Here is a 19543-nt window from a genome sequence, read left to right as displayed (position 1 = left end):
TCCATATGGGTAACGGGATAATCCCTGTGGATAATAGGGTGGGAGAGCGGGCTGGTGGTTTCTTTTCAAGCTTTCCTGGGTTATCACTACCAGGAGAACAGCACATGGAACATTGTCTGTGTTTAATGGCCACAAGTACCTTCACTGTGTCCTTTCCAGTGCCAGATGCCTTAGAATCTAAATGAAGATCTTTAATGGTGGCATTAATTATTATTGAAATCCTGCTTTGCCCCACTGAAACAAGTCTAAATAGCTCTTGCTCTTTCTCTCTCTCCCTCCTGTCCCCAGATCCCCATCTCCTGTATCTGACACCAACATCAGAAACTCACATGGCAAAGGCTCCTTTCACCTGACTGGTTGGGCCACTGAAATGGGGCAAAGTGCAGAAAGGGTCAGGGACATGTACCCACAGCAGAGATGCTGCAGGAGCCGAGGATCAGAGAGGCTGAGTTGGGAAGGATGCCCTGAAGCTGTCAGATAATGTCCCCTGGTGCTATATATATGTACTATACCCACCCTCTTGCCTTCTTCTATGGGAAGCCCAGTGCCAAGAAAGTATCAACTGACAGCTCCCAGGGATGCAGATAACAAATTAAAATACTTAATAAATTAAATGCAGGTAACTCTTCCCTGTGAGGGTGGTGAGGCCCTGGCACAGGTTGCCCAGAGAAACTGTGGCTGCCCAATCCCTGGAAGTGTTCAAGGCCAGATTGGACGGGGCTTGGAGCAACCTGGGATAGTGGAAGGTGCCCAGAGAAGGGCACATGGCAGGGGGTGAAACAAGATGGTCTCTGAGATCCCTTCAACCCAAACTGTTCTGTGATTCTATTCCCCCAAGGGAGCCAGCGTGGCCAGAGGACATGAACTCCAAGAAAGGAGAGGCTTTGTCTGTCTCACGTTGAACAGCCATCGCAGCCCAGAAGGTGAGGCCACCTCTGCAGGTGGGTCCAACCATCACCTGTCCCTCAGCCTCGGCACAGAGGACACCAGGAGTGCTGGTGGGGGCACCATCTAGTTCTGTGCCAGCCTGACTTAGCTTTCCTGCTGTGCTTTGTCTTTCCTTCCTATTTCCTAGTGCATAATTATCCCTTTGTCTGTGTGTGCCTGAGTGGGGGCATGAACTGGCATCTTCTGAGAGCAGACCTCTTTTAGGTACTGAGGTTAGTCATGGTGAAAAGGTACATTCCCTAAAAAAAAAATCCCTCTGAAAATGTAGGAAATATATCTGCAAAAATAAATAAATACAATATGGTATATTAAATTGACCTTAAAAGGTCCCTTCCAACCCAAACCATTCCATGGGCCTAAATATATAAGTACAGTCACTTACTTTCTTTCCATACATTCTTTCTTCTGTGTTTTAAAAGCTGAGCTTCCACACTACAAGGAAGGTGGATGGGCCCTCTTTCCCCTTTAACAGCCACCAAAGACAAACACTTCATGGCTCCTGCTGTGTTGGAATCTGAGGATTTGCTCTTTGCCTTTAGCAGAGCTGTGGCTGGATGGGGGCTGCTGCAGCAGATCCACCATCTGAGCCAGGGGATGGTCCCCAGGGGACTCAGCTCATGATGTGCCACTGAAGCCATTCCATGCTGCTGACTCAAGGAGCACTGGGAGGATGGAGAGTACCCAAAGTCCAGGATTTCCCCAGCCTTAGCCTGGTTTTAAGTGTGCCTTGCAGGCTCCTGGGGGAGAACGACATCATCCCGCTAATGCTCTGTAGGTGATCCGGAGCTGAATCAGCCCCCCCCAGGGTGTGCAGGAAACATTCCACTAATTATAAAACAATCTTGAATAATGGCATATTAATGAGGACAGGGAAAGGTGATGCTCTCAGGATGGGCTTTCCCCACTGCTAGGAGGAGGAGGGAGCTGTACAGAACTGCGGCACTTGGGGGGGGCAAAAAATCATCCCATCAAAGGAGTGAAGCTTGGGCGTAAGGAACCCCAGGAGGAAGGAGCATTTTTCTAGCTCTGGGTCTGTTTCTTCTGCAAAATTCACTGCTACTCCTGCTGAAGGTGTTGCCTCCAAGCTCTCCACTCTCTGACCTGCTCTTCTGCTCCAATTCAAGTCCTTTTGGCTCCCTTTTCTAGCCACATCTCCTAGGCTGTATCATTTCTGTCTCCCCTCATCTCCTCTCTCTATCCCTCATTTTTCCAACCCATCAACTCTACCTTCCCCTACTTTCTGCCCTACCAAGCCCCCTGCTCTTCTCTACCTCTCAGCATCTTCCCTCACCTTCATCCACCTTCTTTTCTCCATCTCTCACAAATACCTGTTGTATTCTGAAGAGCATCAGCCCGGGGGACGAGAAGGACGGTGCCCACGGAGGAGGTTGTGCCCCCCTATCTAATAACATATGTATCAGGCACCTTTCCCTTCAGCTGGCAGCCTTGGGAAGCCCAAGACGAACCTTTCAACAAGATTAAAGAGATGGCATTAATTGCTATCGATCACAGGTCAACAAATTAAATTGCATCTGCAACTGCATCTCTGAAAGGTCTAAATGAGAAGAGTAGTTAATGGGTCTGGCTGGCCCAGAGCTGTGATTAATTAAAGGCAGAAATGAACTACAATGTTAAAAAAAAAAAAAAAAGGCAGAAAGGAAGGATACTGGGATGAGGATAAAACTCTGTGGTGTATCTGGAGAGCACCTGATGGGATTTCAGTTCTGGGTCCGCCCTGGCCTGACATGGGCTGAGAGGAAGCAGAGCCAGTAGCAGTGATTTTTGGGGCTACTGCTCCAAGCACACCAGTGCTGTGGAAACACTGCCCACCTATGATTGGCAACTCTTCCACATGAAGAGTGGAAGTTTTCCCAGAAAATCTGATCTGTGCCTATTGCTTCTCCCTGTGATCCCAGACCTTGCCCCGCTGACGCCGTGGTGCACGGGGAGAGCTGTGGGATCCCTCAGCAGGACTGTGTGTCTGACACCACTGGACTTGGGGGAATCAGATCCCTTCTGTGGTCCCAGCAAGCATCTCATGGAGACCTTGCAGACACCTCTGTGATGGGAGCTGCAGGGCTTTCCCTCATGTCACCCACCCGCACACTCCAGCTCCCTGTGCGTGGTCCATGGCATGTCCTGTGCCAGCAGCTTTTTATTTTCCATTTGTTTCAGACACAGTGCCCTGAAAGGGTGAAGGGAAAAAAAACAAGCATTCCCATGTTGCTTAGCAATCCCACTGCTGGTCCCATGCTGGTCCAGCACCACAGCATCCTGGTGGCAGCTGGGAGAAGAGTACTCCTGGGTGGGAATAAGGGCGCTACAGTGACTCCTTGGGAAATAATGAAGTAGCACAGCATGGAATGGAGATGGTGCTTAATTAATAACGAAGAAAATAATAATATGTGGCACGTATAGAGCTGTACTTGTTCCAAGCACTGTACAAACATTAACTACAGTAATTAAGCTGTAATTAATTGGAGTAACTACTAATCAGTGTAAATAATGATGCATCTGGAGGTACCAAATGGAGTTTGTGAACTGAAAGCAAATTTCCATGTTCAGGAAATGGCATCAAATACAAAAATGGCACCAGAAAAAGGCAAAACCAGATGGAGGTTAAAATGAGAGCCTGGGAGCCGTGTCAGTCCATGGCAGCTCCCAAAAAGGGAATCCCTGTTTGGCAAAGCAAATCTGCTTTACTGAGTTATGGCTGAGATGCTCCCTGGGCAACACATCCTGTCCATGGGACTCTTGTGGCTATTTCCAGGCTCCAAGCCCACTCCTCCCACTCCAGTAACGCTCACCAGCACTGTGGAGAGCCAGGGGCTGGAGCAAGGGATGAGATGGGGAATTGGGAGCTTGAGGCTGATGATCAGCAGAGTAAAATACACCACAAGTATATAATTTTGGGGTTTTTTGCTGGTTCACACACTTTATATTTAACAAAATAATTTTTTAATAATATAGTCTTTTACACATCAAATATTGTTTCTAGGACACCTCGACCCCCTCCCCCCCATTTTTACAGATTGTTTTTTCCTCACTAGTTTCAGGCACACTATTGTTTGAAAGTTTTGAAACCGGATAGTCATTGACAGGCAACAGCTCACACAGGAATGTGGCAACAGCACCTCTGATGCTCAGCCTGCAGGAAGCCAGTGCTCAGCTGCACTACAGCAGTCGCTGTGCTCATGCTCATCCCACCCCTGCCCTCCATAAAACACCAAAATGGGGAGGAAATAAAAATGTAAAGGCAGCAGTGTGTACGAACCGAGCCCGATGTGCTGATCCGCTGGCGGAAGATGCTCTGGGGGGATCTGCGGCCGCCGCTGCCGAGGGCAGGTGCTGCACTGAAGTCTGAACTCTCAACAAAACAAGCACCATCACCCTCATGGCCACGACCAAAAAAAGCAGGGAACCAAGCGTGGACAATGATGCGAAAGGCTCCTGTGCTCACCTGGGCAGGCAGAGCAGGGAGATGATGTTGGTGGCTTTTCTTTCACAGCATCACTTGGAAGCTGCAGCCTGAGAAAGCAGGAGGTGCCAGTGCCGAAAAGCCTGACGGGATCCCTCGGCTGCAGGTGGGGACCACGGGGACCTCTCCTCCTGGGAGGCAGGCACGGAGCTGCTCCTAGAGACACCCCTCACCAAGAGGCAATTCCCATGGATGTGGCCAGCCCAGCCCCATCTCCCTGTGCACAGTGGCTTGCTTTATCCCCAGCAGCATGGATGCTCCCAGGGAGAGCCAGGGCAGCTCCCTCCTGCTGCAGCAAAGGGTCTGTCTGCCAGCCGAGCCAGGTTAGTGCTATGGGACATTCCTGGAAACCTCTCTGTGTGTGGGGATCAGGTAGGTGTGACCTGCTGCTGCTGAAGGCAATGAAATGCTGCCCTTGGCTCCAGCAAGGGCAACCTTGGCACCACGGGATGGGACAACGCAGGTGGGCACACACTCAGCCCGAGAACCAGGAACAGATGGGACCCTCATCCTTCACCACAACGCCCGGCCAGGCCTCACACAGAGACCATCCAGGTGAGACGCTGCTTTCTTGGTGCCTTTCCAGCCCCTCCTGCCTGTTTGCCTGTCCTGCCCTGCCCTGCCCTGCCCAAGCAGCCAGGGTGGGCTCCTGCTCCCATCAAGGTCACGGTGACTGTTTAAGTGTCTTCAACTTTATTGTCCCCACTCAGTGGAGAAAGTGTAACACAGATACAGCTTTGTGTCTTGGCTGTCTGGCCCATACCTGTGCATCTACCTCAGTCCTGCTGCAGGTAACATTCCAGTTGGGGTTTTTTTTTAACACCTTGCTCCCCTTTTAATTTCTACCTCCCTCCTTAGTCCTTAGTGCCACTCCCACTTACAGACACAATAAAAATGCTCCATCCATCGCTTCACTCACAGCTGTATTGTCCCAATGATCCCAGCTTAGGAAGAGGCTTTAAAAAAAAAAAATCACAATAGCAAAAAACCTTTAAATAAATAAATGTGAAAAACCCCACGATCCACATCGCAGAAAGTGAGAGCGGTGAATCGATCGTCGGCTCGAAGGCATCACCAGTCCGAGGACTTGCGTGGGCCGTTCTTTTTCCTCCCCAAACCTGACCACTGCATCCCTCCCAAGCACTGGTAATTACAAAAGCAGAGGAGATACCTAGACACCAGATACACAGTGTGCAAAGCCAGAGAAGAGCAGGAGGGGGCACAGGGAGACCCTTCCCCGCGGGTACAAATCTCTGCTTGTGCGGGACGCTCGCAGGTGTTGCTGGTGACCCTGCTGCAGTGGCGGGAGGTCGGACGCGGGGGCAGCATCGAGGCCGTTCCTTCCTCATCGTCCCCAGCGGGTTGTTTGGCGCTGGCGGGGGGTCGGTCCCACTACAGAGCCTGCTTGCCCTGGCATTCCCGCTTGGAGCACTGCGCCGGCTTCCACCAGTCCCCGTTGTGGCAGTGGCAGATATTGCAGTCGTCCACCTTCACCTCGATGCCGGCGGGAATTATCGTGGTTCCCGCAAAGCAGTTCGGACCTGCAAAAACACACGGGGGCAACAGAGATAAATACGTCTTCGGTTCGGAACGGGGTGCAGCAGCTCTGCCCCAGCCCCTGGGAGCAGTGAGGTGCTCAGCCCCCACCCCTCACTGCTCTGGCCACAGCACTGCCGAAATCCCAGCAATGCTCCTTCCAGCTGCTCAGTGCCGAGCCTTTGCCCCACACCCATCACTTGTCTCACTTTTTTGGATGCCTTCAGACACTAAAGGAAAAAAAAAAAAGGCCTCGGAACTTTCCTTCTCTGTTTCTGTACCCAACCCCTACAACAAATGGCATCGGATGCCCCATCAATGCACTCAGCTTGTTTCTACTTTAGTTGCCCTCTAATTTTTCTCCTTAATTTTGCCTGTTGGACAAGACCACGAGGACAAGCATCAGGACACAGCCCAGCCTTCGCTGTTCCAGCCTGGTGAGCTTGCACTGAGCTGCAGGGACCAGAGCCAATTCGTCCCCCACAGCAGCCGTGTGCTGCAACACCAGGTAACCCCAGGGACCCCCCCACCAGTTTGGGCTATTAACCATGAATGAGCTGTAGCATCAAATTAGCAAAATAATTCACCTCTCAAATAAGCTTTCTAATGAAATCTATTTTTTTTTTCTCAAGGGTAATTCCTTTAATCTGCTCATTATTGTTTTGGGGGTTTTTTTTGGCTACCTTATTACACAGTATATCAAAGCTGAGCAGCAGGTCAGCAAGAATCTTATTTCCCAGTCACAGAACAGTTGGGGTTGGAAGGGACCTTAAAGCCCTTTCCTCCCCCTTGTAAAAGCCCCACAAATACCCACTGCCAGCTGACCCCCTGCAAGCCCTCCCTTCCTCCCCTCTCCCTCCTGCATCATTTGGTCATCATTTGGTGCCAGGAATTACTGTCACAGCCAGCAGCACACACACAGTTCGAGGCAGTCGCATTCACAGCACTGGGGAAGCACAAAGACATTTGACAAGTCTTGTGGCTCAAGTGCCGCTCCGAAATGTCACCCCTCGGCTGCCACCGGTTCTAATTGTGCCTCCAGTGCACGAGGTGCATTCCAAAGATGAGAGTGTGTACAGACATGAAATGATGGGCAAGTTCTTGCTTAAGTCTTGGGCTGAAGGCTGTTTGAAAGGGTCTCTACGTGGCTGGAAACGGGCTGAGCTGTAATCAACCCAGTGCTGGGGTCTCATGTTTAATAGTCTCAGAGATGTATTCACTTCATTTATTAGTGCCCTCACTTTATTTATTAAGATGCTCCTCAGGACCCTTTGTTCAACAGGCCACCGGTTTGACAGGGCTGGGCTTAACCAGACCATTCAGGGTGCCTGAGTGTTATTTGTGTTTAAGCAACCTCCCGACTTTATTAAAGGCTTCTTCAAATGCAGATCAGTTCCTACTGCAACATTTCACATCCATCTTCAGGAAGCCACAACAGAAGGGCTTGGAGAAAGACACCTCTGATGGCTCCTGAACCAGAATCTGGGGTGACAGGGTGTTCCCCAGGCCTGCTGGGGAACATGGGTCCTGCATGTGTCCTCCATGGCAGGACCTGGCAAGGCAGGCTGTGGCACTGGGAAGGTCCGTGTGCTCCATGATGCCTCCTCCTTTGCCTAGCCAGCACGTGAATCCATCAGGATGCCAGGAAGAAGCAGGCTTTTGCTCTGGACACAGATCCAACTCCACATGTTGAGCCAGGGTTCAGGTGACACAGCTCTGCTGGCAGTGGAGAAGCAGTGCTCTGGAGTGGGGGTGTTTTAAGTCTGCTTGAGCTGGGCTTTGGGCTGGACAAGCTCCAAAGGGCCCCTCCAACTTCAGTCATTCCACACTGCAAAGAACTTCAAAGCCAGGAGTTACCAGCCAAGGCCACACAGTGACACAGAACAGCCCAGCTGTACCTGTGCACACATGGGATCTGTGTTTTCCTTTGCAGGCCTGTGGTTATAAAAGTCATGGCCCATTCTGGTCAGGAGCTGAAGATCTCCCAAGCCGACGTCTCTCCTGAAGACACGGTGCTGGTTGGAAAGGCTGTAATCCCAACTGTGGTATGTTTCTGGCAACCCACTGAGCTTGTCATACTTTCCCACAGCTTTTGGGTCCCTGTGCTCTCCATCTCAGATTTAATTCTCTGCCTCCTGGAGCCCAGTGGGAGGTGGTGTGTTGTGGCTCCCAGCAGGGGACAGGTTGGCTCATTTGCTGCCATTAAATGTCCAGGGTTCAAACACAGTGAAAATGCCAATATTGTATCCAGCTGCACTTGAAGATGAAATAAGTACCTGTCCCTCTCTAATGGGATGCTCTGAGTGCCTGCCAGTGTCAGGGATGCCCAGCATGGGCAGCCTCCATGCAACAGCCTGCTCTGGTCTCCCAGAGCAAAAAAATACCCCTTTTCATTGTAATTTAAACAAAAGGCTTCCTCTGGAGATGAGGGTGGCAAGGAAAGGGGAAGATTATTTTCTCTCTTGTTGCCCTGTGGCTGCCTGTTAATCACCTCATTTGAGAAGCCAGTGCTGCCTGGACACCCACACCTGTCTCCAGACACAGCCTTCTCCAGATTTATAGCAGGGCCAGCCTGTTTCCATCGCTGGGAACAGGAGGGAGGCCGGCAGTGACAGGAACAAGCAGGTTTGCTCACTCTCAGGAGAGCCAACTTTGCCTCCCAGCCAGGCTCTGGGGACCCCACACCCCTCCCTTGGGGTTTTGGCTGCATCCCTGCACTGAACTGGTGCAGGGGTCACTCAGCCAAGGGTGATCCAAGTGGGACTGGCTGATGGGGTGCTGCCAGCTGGGCAAAAGCCTATTTTTCCTTGCATCCTGCTCATCTGCCCATTCATTCCATGGCTGCTCCATCATGGCCACAGCTGCCCTTCCTCCTACCAGCAGCCCCAGGTCTCTTCTTCCTCTTGAGCTTCCCCAGGGAGGCCATGTGGGAAAAAAGTAATCACCAAACACCTGTCATTAGGATCCCTATCCCAGGATAGGGAGGAGCAGAAAGCGGACACGGTGATGGAAAGAGGAGATGGATGAGGGGGAGGTACTAAAAGCATCACCTGTGCCTGTGAGGTCCCTTATTCTGGGATCACTTATCCTGGTGACAGCAGCACAGGGACTCCCTGCCCTGGCCAAGGACAGAGGGCAGCTCTGTAAATTAGTAATTAAACACTAGTAATCTGCCCTGCTGATTTCTGGCATCTAAGGAGCAGGGAAGGACCTGGCAAGCACCTCTGTGTCTAAGAGAAAATCCTTGGGATTCTGCTGCCACCCCCCCCCCCCCCGCCCCCAAGAGGGGCTGGGCAAGGGAAAGAGAGAAAATTACAGCTATTTTGGATAAGTCCTAGGGACTGAAGGCTGGGAGGAACATTGGGGGTTGGCCAAAGGAGCCCTTGTTGAAGCAGTACCCATCATCTCTGGGCTGGCCAGGATCACCTCAGCACACCTAAGGAAGGAGCTGTACTCAGAGGCTGAAGTGAGGGAAAAACCATAGCAGTTGGGCTTGTTTTCCTTTTTGTTGGCTTTTAGCAAAATGGATGAAAACCTGGCTAGGGGCTCTACAGACATTGCCCTCCTATGGGATGTCTTCCTGCCATTTTGGGACAGCCTCTCTCCTGTCAGACCTTGATACTTGTAATTTAGGCCAATACTGCCACTGCTCTGGACTGTTTTTTTCCCCAGCACTCTCTCAAAACACTCCCCCCCCTGCTTTGCCAGAGTGAAAAGGTTTCTTTTGCACACCACAGCGAGCTGGGTGGAGATTTTTTGCACCCTCTCCCCCACTCTACTATCCCTATCCCTACAGAAACACGGGTTTCTAACAGGAGGTAAAATCTCCACACTCCATTTGTGACAATTCAGCTTAAATTCCCACTGCCTGAAATCCAATTTTCCAGCACAACCACTGTCAGCCAGCCCCTCCCTGCCTTTTTTTTCCCCCTCATTGAAACTTCTCACACCTTCACACTGGAGCAGTGGGCCCTGTTTGCCCACACTGGGATGCAGCAGCATCACACCCGTGGCAGAGGCACAAGAGAGAGGCTCTTGGAGAGATACTGCACAGCTGAGATTTAGGTGCAAGTATGCCCCAACCAAGTGGCATTTTCTGGGCCATGGCACAAGTCACCAGGGAGTTTTCCGGTTTATACAGCTGGGAGCTCTTGGTGGAGAGAATATCCAGCACCTGGGGATCTGTGTGGCTTTGCCATGTGCAGCCCCTAAAGCCACAACCAGAGCCCACAGCAAGAAACCAAGTCCTTTCTTTGCCCTGCAAGAGCTCAACAGACTCCCCTAAATTCTTTAATATCCTTTTCCCCTCCCAATATTTCAAAAGCTCAGAGCCCCAGCCCAGTGCTGCTCAGGACTGTCCTGATCTTTTCCCACTGTGGCTGCTTGGAGGAACAGGATGAGACCAAGGTCTGACAAATCCATGCCAAAAAAAAAAAACCCACAGAGGATGAGACAGATCAGCAACATGTTTTTTTTTTTTTTTAAATTATTATTCAAAGGAAGATGCTGCTCAGCAACATTTGACGACATGTCAAGCACATCAGGTTACTTATGATGATAGCAGCAGGAACAAGAAGCTGCTTTGGGCAAGGGCTGTCGTCCTGCTCCTGCTAAAAGCATCTTAAACCACGACTGTGATGATAACAGGACACTAATCACCCTTTTTCCTCGCTCAGGGAGACTGATAGGAGAAGTTTGCTGCTCCCACAGACAATGTAATTGTGAGATTTGCTTTGCTTAACATAGTTAATACTCATAAAAGCCCACAGCACTCCAGGCTGTTTGCTAGAACAGCTGTGAAGATTTTTATGGAGATATATTAGGGACATTCAGATGCTTGTTTAATGGGAGAGATGTGAAAAAATCATATAGGGTTTGTTGTCTGGGGGAGTGATGGCCAATTTCACAACCATATGGCTAAGCCCAGTTACTTGGGTGATGACCCGTGTTGTGCTGCTGACCTGCACCCCTGTTATGGAGGGGATCCAGGGGTCACACTCTCTCCAACACCAGGAGCTCATGGTGTCCTGCTGATGCCAGGGAGTTGCTTGGTGCTGAACACCAGTGCCCCCCCCCAGCTCCCAGATGGGTTTTACTGAACTCAGTGTCTCTGCCTCTGGCTTTCAGCAGTTCTGAATTCAGCTTTGTGTGCACAAAGAAGCAGTAAAAGGAAATCAAATGTTAATCAAACAGCAAGCACAACTCACTTCAGGCCAACTGTGATATTCAGATTTGCCCTGGGGAGTGTCTGTCCCACACAAAGCTCATCACCTCCCCCAGAACTTCTCATGGTGCAACCTCTGATTTCAGCAGCAGTGGTAGTTTCCTCTCAGTTAAATATTTTCCAGTGATAACTCTATGTCTCCTGCCACTCTTTTGAGAGCTTCCCCATCCCTTTAGGAGATACTAAAGCTGACTCCAAGAGAATTCAGCTGATTCAGTCAATGGATAACATCAAGGAGAGAGGTGTTGATGGCTATGCTTATCTGCCTGGTTTATAGAGCTGTATTCAGCCAGCCATCCCTCAGGCTCCCACGTGGTGTGCCCCACAATTAAAATTGCAAGGGATAAGCAGAAAACAGTGGTGTATCCACAGTATCTAGGAATGGATACAGCCTGAAAACATCCTCATGGATGCTCACTCAGCTCAATGACTTTGCTGTTGGAGCTTTACCACAAATGCAGTTGAACTGGGTGAGATGTTTCTAGGGAGCATGGCCAAGTGTCTTCCCAGGGGGAAAGTGGATTTTTCTCTCCATCTCTCCACAAAACAGGCATCTCACAGTCTTCACCATGACCACCCCACACCACAAGCCATGTAGTCTCCAGCACTGGTGTCCACTGCTCCCAGCATCACTCAGCTGAAACAGCCCCTCACAAAGTGAGGATTACACCCAGAACCTGCACAAGGATGCTCATGGATCCCCAACAGGAAAAGGGGAAAACCACAGCAGAAATACAGGTGATCCCCAGGCTCTGTCACAGAGGCAAGAAATGGCTCATTGCCTGCACCTTGGGACTTCTTCCATGTCCAGGCTGAAGTCTGTGCTCAGGAGGGCAGAAAACCCAGCACCTCGTTTTTAATGATGGCCCTCATTTCTGGAGGTTAACACGGCTCCTCCCTGCTGATCCTGCAGGATCTTCTCAAATGTTCATTTGGCTCTATCACCCTATCTATGTGATCACTTCAGATTGCAAGAAAAGAGCTCAATTTGTGGCTTCAATTAACGAGTCAGGGAGGGAATAAGTCTTGTTGTCACTGCCTGGTATGGGGAATGCCAGCCCTCCTCTTCCTGGCGGAAGGAGAAGGCAGCAGGCAAAGCTGGAAGTGAGACATAAAGAAATCAGCTGGTGATGCTGAGCTTTGCCTTGCTGCAAATTAAACCTGACGATGCTCTGCAGGGGGAGCTGAAAACCCCACCTGAAAATAACAACCCTGGAGCTTTACTGTGTTAGAGAGAGGCCGAAGCTGAAGATCCTGGCTCAGACTGAAGCCTGAGGTTCTATCAGAATGGGGCTGCCACAGCCATGGCACGTGGGGGGTGAGTTCACACCCGGCCATGCCCAGCTCTGATCCTGTCTGTGGCTGATCATTTCTTGGAGGTGGGAGGAGGGCAGGCAGTGCACTGTGGCTCTGCCTCCTCCCTGCTCCTGCAGGTGACGTCCATGTCCTCCAGGCCATGGCGGACTTTGCAGACTAAAGGACACCTATTCACCCTGCACATTCCCAACACAAACACCAGGTGAAAATAACCCCAGCCTCCTAAATCCATCGTCACCCAACCATCCAACCTGCAATAAATGCCCCCAATTTCACTCTGTTCTCTAAAATGTTTCAAAATGAGGTCCTTTTAGTTTTTTTACCTGTGGCAAATCCCACTGAGTCTGGCTAAAAGCTCCTGGAGTCCTCTGGTGGTACCTTCTAGACACCCAGAAGCTTTCAATCTTGTGGACCGTTGCCCCAAAGAATTAATCTCCTCTGAAGCTTATCTGCAGCTCTTTTCCATCATTCCTGCATATTTCACTGCTCACAAGATGATGCTAACAGCTCTTCTCGAGTACTGCCTATTTACAGGAGAGATTTTTCCAGCCGTAATTCACATTACTGGGTGCCTGAAGATGCCTAAAAGTTATTTAATCTCTGCATTAAATATATATATATATATCTGCAGTATCCTTGTCCAAATTGTTTCCAAGTTGCTCACTCTAAGCAAGCCCTACATCATTAGAAGGAACGCATTAAAAAAGGCCAGAGGGAGGTGAAAAGCTCAGTTCAGGGCAAAGGGACCATTCCACTGATTTAGCCAGCGATGCAGCCAGCACAACAAAGATTAAACATCCCAGCAGCTCCCAGCCAGTCCAGTGGGACAGGGATCTCCTGGGCCCCACATCCCCTCCTGGTTCTCCCTGTGCAGAAATGTTTACATCTTCCAGGCTTTGCTCAGACAATCCCAAGCATCCACTGCCTTGGAGTCTAATGAATGCAGGGGACCCACTGGAGCTCCCTAAATTATGGCCTGGCACCCAGTGACACAGACTGATTTAATCCTCACTGCTCTGCACCACAGTTAGAAAATTACTGATGGCTTGTTATCCATCTTAATCAGGAGCAGCAAACAAATGAGGGACAGGGAGACATCCAGAAGGGAATACACCACATTACTCCTCCTTATTGATAGCACAGTTACTTAATTTGATGTGGAGACATAACTTCAGGCATCACTAACTACTGGAGCAGGAATGTTTTGGTGCAGGGAAGATCTATGGGTGCAATTTAAAGGCAGTCTGTCGGGGAGCAGTGACGTCCACCAGCACCGATACACATCTGAGCTGTGTGGACAGGCTGGAGGCCATCACTCACCCAGGGAACAAAGAGCAGCCCTTCCACAGCATCAAAGCACCAGCTGGAAATTACAGCCCTGCTGCACTCTTCATCCCCTGGGCTTGTGGGATGAGCAGGACAACAGGACCAAGCCCAAGGCTGAGCACAGAATCACAGAATGGTTGGGGTTGGAAGGGACCTTAAAGCTCATCTCCTTCTGCTTCCCTGCCGTGGGCAGGGACACCTTCCACTAGCCCAGGTTGCTCCAAGCCCCGTCCAACCTGGCCTGGGACACTTCTGCAGACTTGAACTGGACCCACTGCCACCAAAGCCACAGAGGAGCCAATGCAGGACCAGCTCCCAGACAGCAGCAAAACAACTCCCAAGGCTCCAGACCCAGCTGTAAATAAAGGGCTTTCCCTGCTTCTTGTAATATAAAATGCAGGTTGGCATTTTCAAGGTCTCCTATGGGATTTGCACACCAAATTCCTCTTCATTTTAAAAGGATCTGTGTGTGCAAATACCTTGATCAGCATGGAAAAGTTTAGCTCATGGTAAAAAAACCTGCACGGGCAATGGGCTCAGCATTGCACAGGCAGGAACTGTGCCTCCAAAACAGCTTTTTGGAATCAGATTTTTGCTGTGCACACTCAGGGCTGAAGAAGCCAGCAGTAACCATCTATTAAGGGAGAAATGCGTTTCAACATTTACCTGAGCAAACACACAGGATTTAGCTCTTAAAAATTTCTTTGGAGGCAGCATAAAGCTTGGGGACAATACCATAGATTTTTTTAAAAATACAGGTAGGTTGTAATTGTGGGCAATGAAAGCTACTCTGAGGTCATTGTAACCTCTCAGGTAAGTAATAGCCTTTTAAAAAGTTGTCTAAGTAGATATTTCCCAAAATGAACTCCAACTGTGCTGAAGGTACATTAATTTTTTTAATGGTTCAAACACAGCAAATAAGGTGAGCTGGGTTTGTTTGTTTTCTTTTTTTTGGGGGGGGGGAAGCTTGTATCAGATTAATCTAAAAGAAATCAATTAATAAAACTACCACTAAGCTACTGCATCGTCAAACAATGTTACCAGTAGAATCAACAGCCAAAGGGAAGAAAGGCTGGACCTCCCAGAGACTAAACCTTAGAGTGAAGAGAATGTATTTTATGTATATAAAACGTGCTGTTGTGGCTCTGCTGCCTTCACCTCACCAGCTCCCCAGAACAGCCATGGAACAACAAGGCTTGGTCCATGGGACAGGCTCAGTCCAGGTGACTGTGCCCTCAGAGCCAGGATTTCCCAAGTCACCCCAGAAAGGAACTGGGATGTGGAGCAGAAACTTGGCCGGGGACTTGTCTGGATGTTCATCCTGCCCACTGCAACGGTTTTGGGGCAGCTTCCAAGGCACTGCCAGGGAGCAGCAGCTCCAGCAGCAGCCACAGGTCTCTGTCCATGCAGCTGTGGGAGGAAACCCTTATCTAGGGAAGCAAGTGCCAAAATAGCCCCTGGCTGCCAAAGTGCAGGTCTTTGCTCCCTGCCTGGGCATCTCTATTCAAAGTCGAAGGTTAACAACAAAAGAATAACAACCAGGACTTTTTCTCTGGGTCTTTTGAGCTTTTAGCCAACTTATTCGCCTCTTGGTTGAGCTCCATGTAAAAATATAATGATTTTTATGGCCCATTTTAACATTTTTATGTCTTTTTTTCTTCAGAAAAAAAATCCCACATTTGGTGTAAGAATTAAAACAGTATTTCATGCTTAACTGCAATCACAGATGATGTATGGAAGAGAGAGCTGGCTGCACATCAACTCATATAAAGCCAGAATTGAATCTAACTTGGTCACTACAGCTGTGCATGATGTTTTATGGAGTGGGGTTTTTTTTCAGATCAGTCATAAATGAAGTGGAAATTGTGACCGTGCTCGTTTTGTGTAAAACAGGAGGAAAAAAATGTGTGGGAGAACCAGGATTGCTACACATTTATCTGAGTTGTTCACGTCGATGTGGAGTCCCCTGCAAACCCAGCCCAGCGCTGGATGACGAAGCTGCAGCAGCAGTAGCCTGTGCCACGAGGCAGCCTCTGCACAAACCCCCTGCCCAGGGGAACAAGGGTTTCCTGAGCTGTGGGAAATCACTGATCAGGATGAACCTCCAGCTCCTGTCTGAAAAATGGCTCCATCGCAATCCAGATCACCCTGGGATCGCTGCGGGATAAATGTGACACTTTGAGGGCATCAGCATGGGCCTGCTTCTGTTTTCCACCTGGGGACAGATTTTTCTGATGAAGGTTTTGAATGTGGGATTGTGTTAGAAATGGGACTTCAAAGCAAAGATAAAAATTTCCATGTAAGGAAAGAGCTGCTGTGGAAACCATTTCTTTCTACTCTCAGCTCGTGTTTGACATCTGTTGTCTTCACCACCATTCCCAGTCCCCTGGCCTCCATGATGACATGGCCATGGGGGGTAAGACCCAAGTAAAAGGTGAATTTAATGAACATGTAGATGTATAACAACTAAAAGCCTGTCAATCACCAAAGGTTCACCTTCCAGTCAAAGTATGGATCTTCCGGAGGGCATTTAACAGAGCCCAGTGGCATCAGCCTTTGGATTTGCCTAGTTTTCATCCCTATATATTCAGGTTGGTGCTCCAGTGGCAGAGCTACCACTTTATGCAAATCCATACAAATGATTGATTACCCATAGAAAGGGAATAACCACAATGGCAGAAACATTACCCCTGGGGAATTTAATTACCTGCCTGTAGCATGGAAAATGAAAATCAGGAAAACATCTCCCCTCCAACCCCCACCCCAAGCAATTAATAAGCCTGGTGTTAGAGAGACAGGACATGGCACTGCTGTGCCAAAATCTGCAGCTCCTGAGGAAACAGGAGGAGGGGGTGGAAGGGGCAGGGTAGGATGGATGGATGGATCTTCAGGGCACACATGGGGAGAGCAAAGCACTGCAAGGACAGGCACACCTTGGTCTGACGGACAGATGAGACAAGCAGAGCTTGGTGCTTCTGGAATAAACAGGCTCCTAAGCCCTTCTGCTGGGACCTGTCCTGATTTCTCCAGCAGCTGCAAAAGCAGCTTTAATCCATGTTTTGTCCCCAGATTCTGCTCTTCCCATTACGCTACCTGCATTTAATGGTATCCATGGCATTTCCACGGTGCTTCCTGATGAGAAGGCAAAGAGTGGGGTTGCTAGCAGAAATAAAATGAGCCGTGCTGGTTTTGCATGTGAATAGTTGTATTTAATGAAATCATCCAATGGAAGAGGACTGTCCTTTCCTTTGCCAGCAATTCTGGGTGTCACCACAAAAGGCATAACCACGATATACGTGGGCTTTTGTACTCCAGCAGGTGCCATGTGATACTACGGTGCTGCGTGGGGACAGGACAGTTCCTCTGCACCGTAAGGCAGCAGCCAGCAGTGAAGAAAAGCTGGGATGCAGGTGGCTCTGCAGCCCTACCCCCATAACTCTCAGAAAGCTTTGTTACCCCTCATTCTGCCTCAGTCTGTTTTTATTATTTCATTACTGGATAAAACTATTGTTTGCCCCCTGGTCTCAGTGGCACTATGGTACCCAAACAGCTCAGAACAGGAGCCTGTTTTCCTCACAGCATTCCAGTGGGACAGGGGAGTGCACAGGGGAAACTGAGGCATGGACACAGTGCCCTGCTTGAGGAGAATGGGCATTACTAAAAACAAACCCAGCAGACAACAATTTTTAACAAAACCTGCAGGAACATGAAAGTTTGAAGCTGCAAACTGTGTTCTCGAGTGTGATGGGAATTGGTTCAGACCTTCCTGGCAGGGGGAGGGAACTGTGGGACAGAGTGGCAAAGTGATGGACAGTGACTTCCAAATGAAATTCCCCATTTCTGAGTGCTTCCACACTCTTCAGCAAGTATTCCCTGCCTTGCTTTTCCTGCATTCATTTCATCCTTCAGGATTTTTTTTAAAGCCAGAAGGGGGGTTTAGACATGCGAACAGCTACTGACCTGATACAAGCTAATGATTTTATAAAACACCTAAAAAATGCTTTACTTCAAAAGATTGATGTTTCCTATTGTATTTTTTCAATGCCAATTAATTACTTAATTCATTAGCAATGTAACACAAGAATGGTCTTTGAAAATCTGCTTTGTGTAGATGCCTTTAATTATGGATAATTAAATACTGTGGAAGGACCTGATTATACCTCTGAGCATTTTCTAATCTGGAAAATGAAACACACTCCTGAACACATATAACACCAGCTGAGCTCAACAGCCACACGGAGTTAAAAAAAAATGATGGGAAAATAAGCACCCCAAAACCAGACCACTCCAAACTCCATGACTAAAAGAGGGTGGGAATTCCTGGGGAGCACACCCTGACGGGGTTGTACCAGTCCCTGCCTGGCTGGGACACGAGCAGAAGCCCAGTGTGGAGCCGCTGCAGCCAGTGAGCAAACAGGGGCCCAGGGCAGCTCAGTGTTAACACCTGCTAAAGTTGGGAACAGATTTCCAGATGGTCCTTTGTACATATGGCAGCAATAGCCAAAACTGCTAAAAAGAGCAAAGCGCTCTCCAAATGTAATCATGGCTGACCTTGGAAGATGAAAATTTGCCAGCGGCAGAAGTTACTCCATAAGTTTGGCTTCACATTCCTTCCTCTTGCTTTTTTTTTGCCCCTTCTTCTCCTCTTTACTCCTCTACAGTGATGGCAGTGAGAAGTCAGCATCCAGAGGGCTGCAGTAACCAGGGCTGCTGTCTCAGAAAGAGTTTTAATCTCAGAAGCAAGCCAGGGAAATGTTTGTTTTGAAGACAGTGTTCCAGACAGATCCCCTCCCTACCACGGCCAAGATCCTGCAGCAGGGACCAGGGAGGTTTATTTTTGGTTCAGGGGGAAGGAGGGACACTGATGTCTAAATAAAGCTGATTTGTGCTGTCACACCATGCCGGCACCTCGCTGTGAGTGCCTTCCCTTTCTCCCCCAGCGTCCTACTGATACCACAGCCCATTCCTCCTGCATCCCTGCTGCCCTCTGCACCTCTGCCTCAATGCAAACCCACTGATTACGGTGCCTTTAGAGCCCGGGGGCTTTTCAGTGCCAGCAGCCAGCCCACTTGCTGGCAGGGATCTGCCTTTGCTGCAGGGCAGCCCAACCCAAGTCCCTTTTGCCCCACACATGGGGCTGAGCACAGGGGTGAGAATGGGGCCATTCAGCACTACAGCACAAGTGAGCTCTCTCAAGGGAGACTAATCCTTCTGGAGTGCCCAGGCCAGGGCTGGGTAAACCTCCCATGGGTGCTTTCAAGAGCAAACAGCATCTATTTATCCCCTTTGCATCCTTCCTCTCTGGGCAGTCATGATGTGATTGCCACACCCAGTGAACTCTTGTCTTTATCTAAGATATTTCTTAGCTGGAAAATTTGGGGAAAAAAAATTAGTATGGGTCTTGTGAAACCTTAGGGGCAGGATGACAGACACTGATTGAAATGGAGACACAAAAAGAAGGAAAACGTCACCCTTAACATGGGCTTCCTCTCTGCCTTAAAGAAGTGGAAGTAGCAACTGTGGCATGGCCATCCCTGCCCACAGCAGGAGCTTGCAATGAGATGAACTTCAAGGTCCCTTCCAACCCAAACCATTCTGTGGTTCTATGACGACTTGTGGGTGCTGATGTCCAAATGTGGGGGGTTGCTCTGCCCTGGAGATCCCCTCCTGGGGTGCACAGCCAAAATTCTGCACAGCAGCAGCTGATTTCAGCT

The 19543-nt window shown here is 49.4% G+C and overlaps 1 protein-coding gene across 2 annotated transcripts in view; it reads right to left on the bottom strand.

Annotated features, from left to right (window-relative positions):
- Positions 1 to 5332: 5332 nt before the first annotated feature.
- The window catches only part of VWC2L (von Willebrand factor C domain containing protein 2-like), a 122708-nt gene continuing 108497 nt past the window's right edge, over positions 5333 to 19543 (bottom strand). For both annotated transcript variants that reach the window (XM_017828562.1, XM_017828561.1), the window contains exon 4: positions 5333 to 5967. In XM_017828562.1, the coding sequence (XP_017684051.1) occupies positions 5819 to 5967 (149 nt within the window). In that variant the 3' untranslated portion in view covers positions 5333 to 5818. The remainder of the gene's footprint in view (positions 5968 to 19543) is intronic.

This window comes from Lepidothrix coronata, unplaced genomic scaffold (assembly GCF_001604755.1).
Source record: "Lepidothrix coronata isolate B3197 unplaced genomic scaffold, Lepidothrix_coronata-1.0 Scaffold149, whole genome shotgun sequence".
NCBI lineage: Eukaryota > Metazoa > Chordata > Aves > Passeriformes > Pipridae > Lepidothrix > Lepidothrix coronata.
The sequence above is the reverse complement of the archived record's forward strand: the minus strand, read 5'-3'. Positions and strand labels throughout refer to the sequence as shown.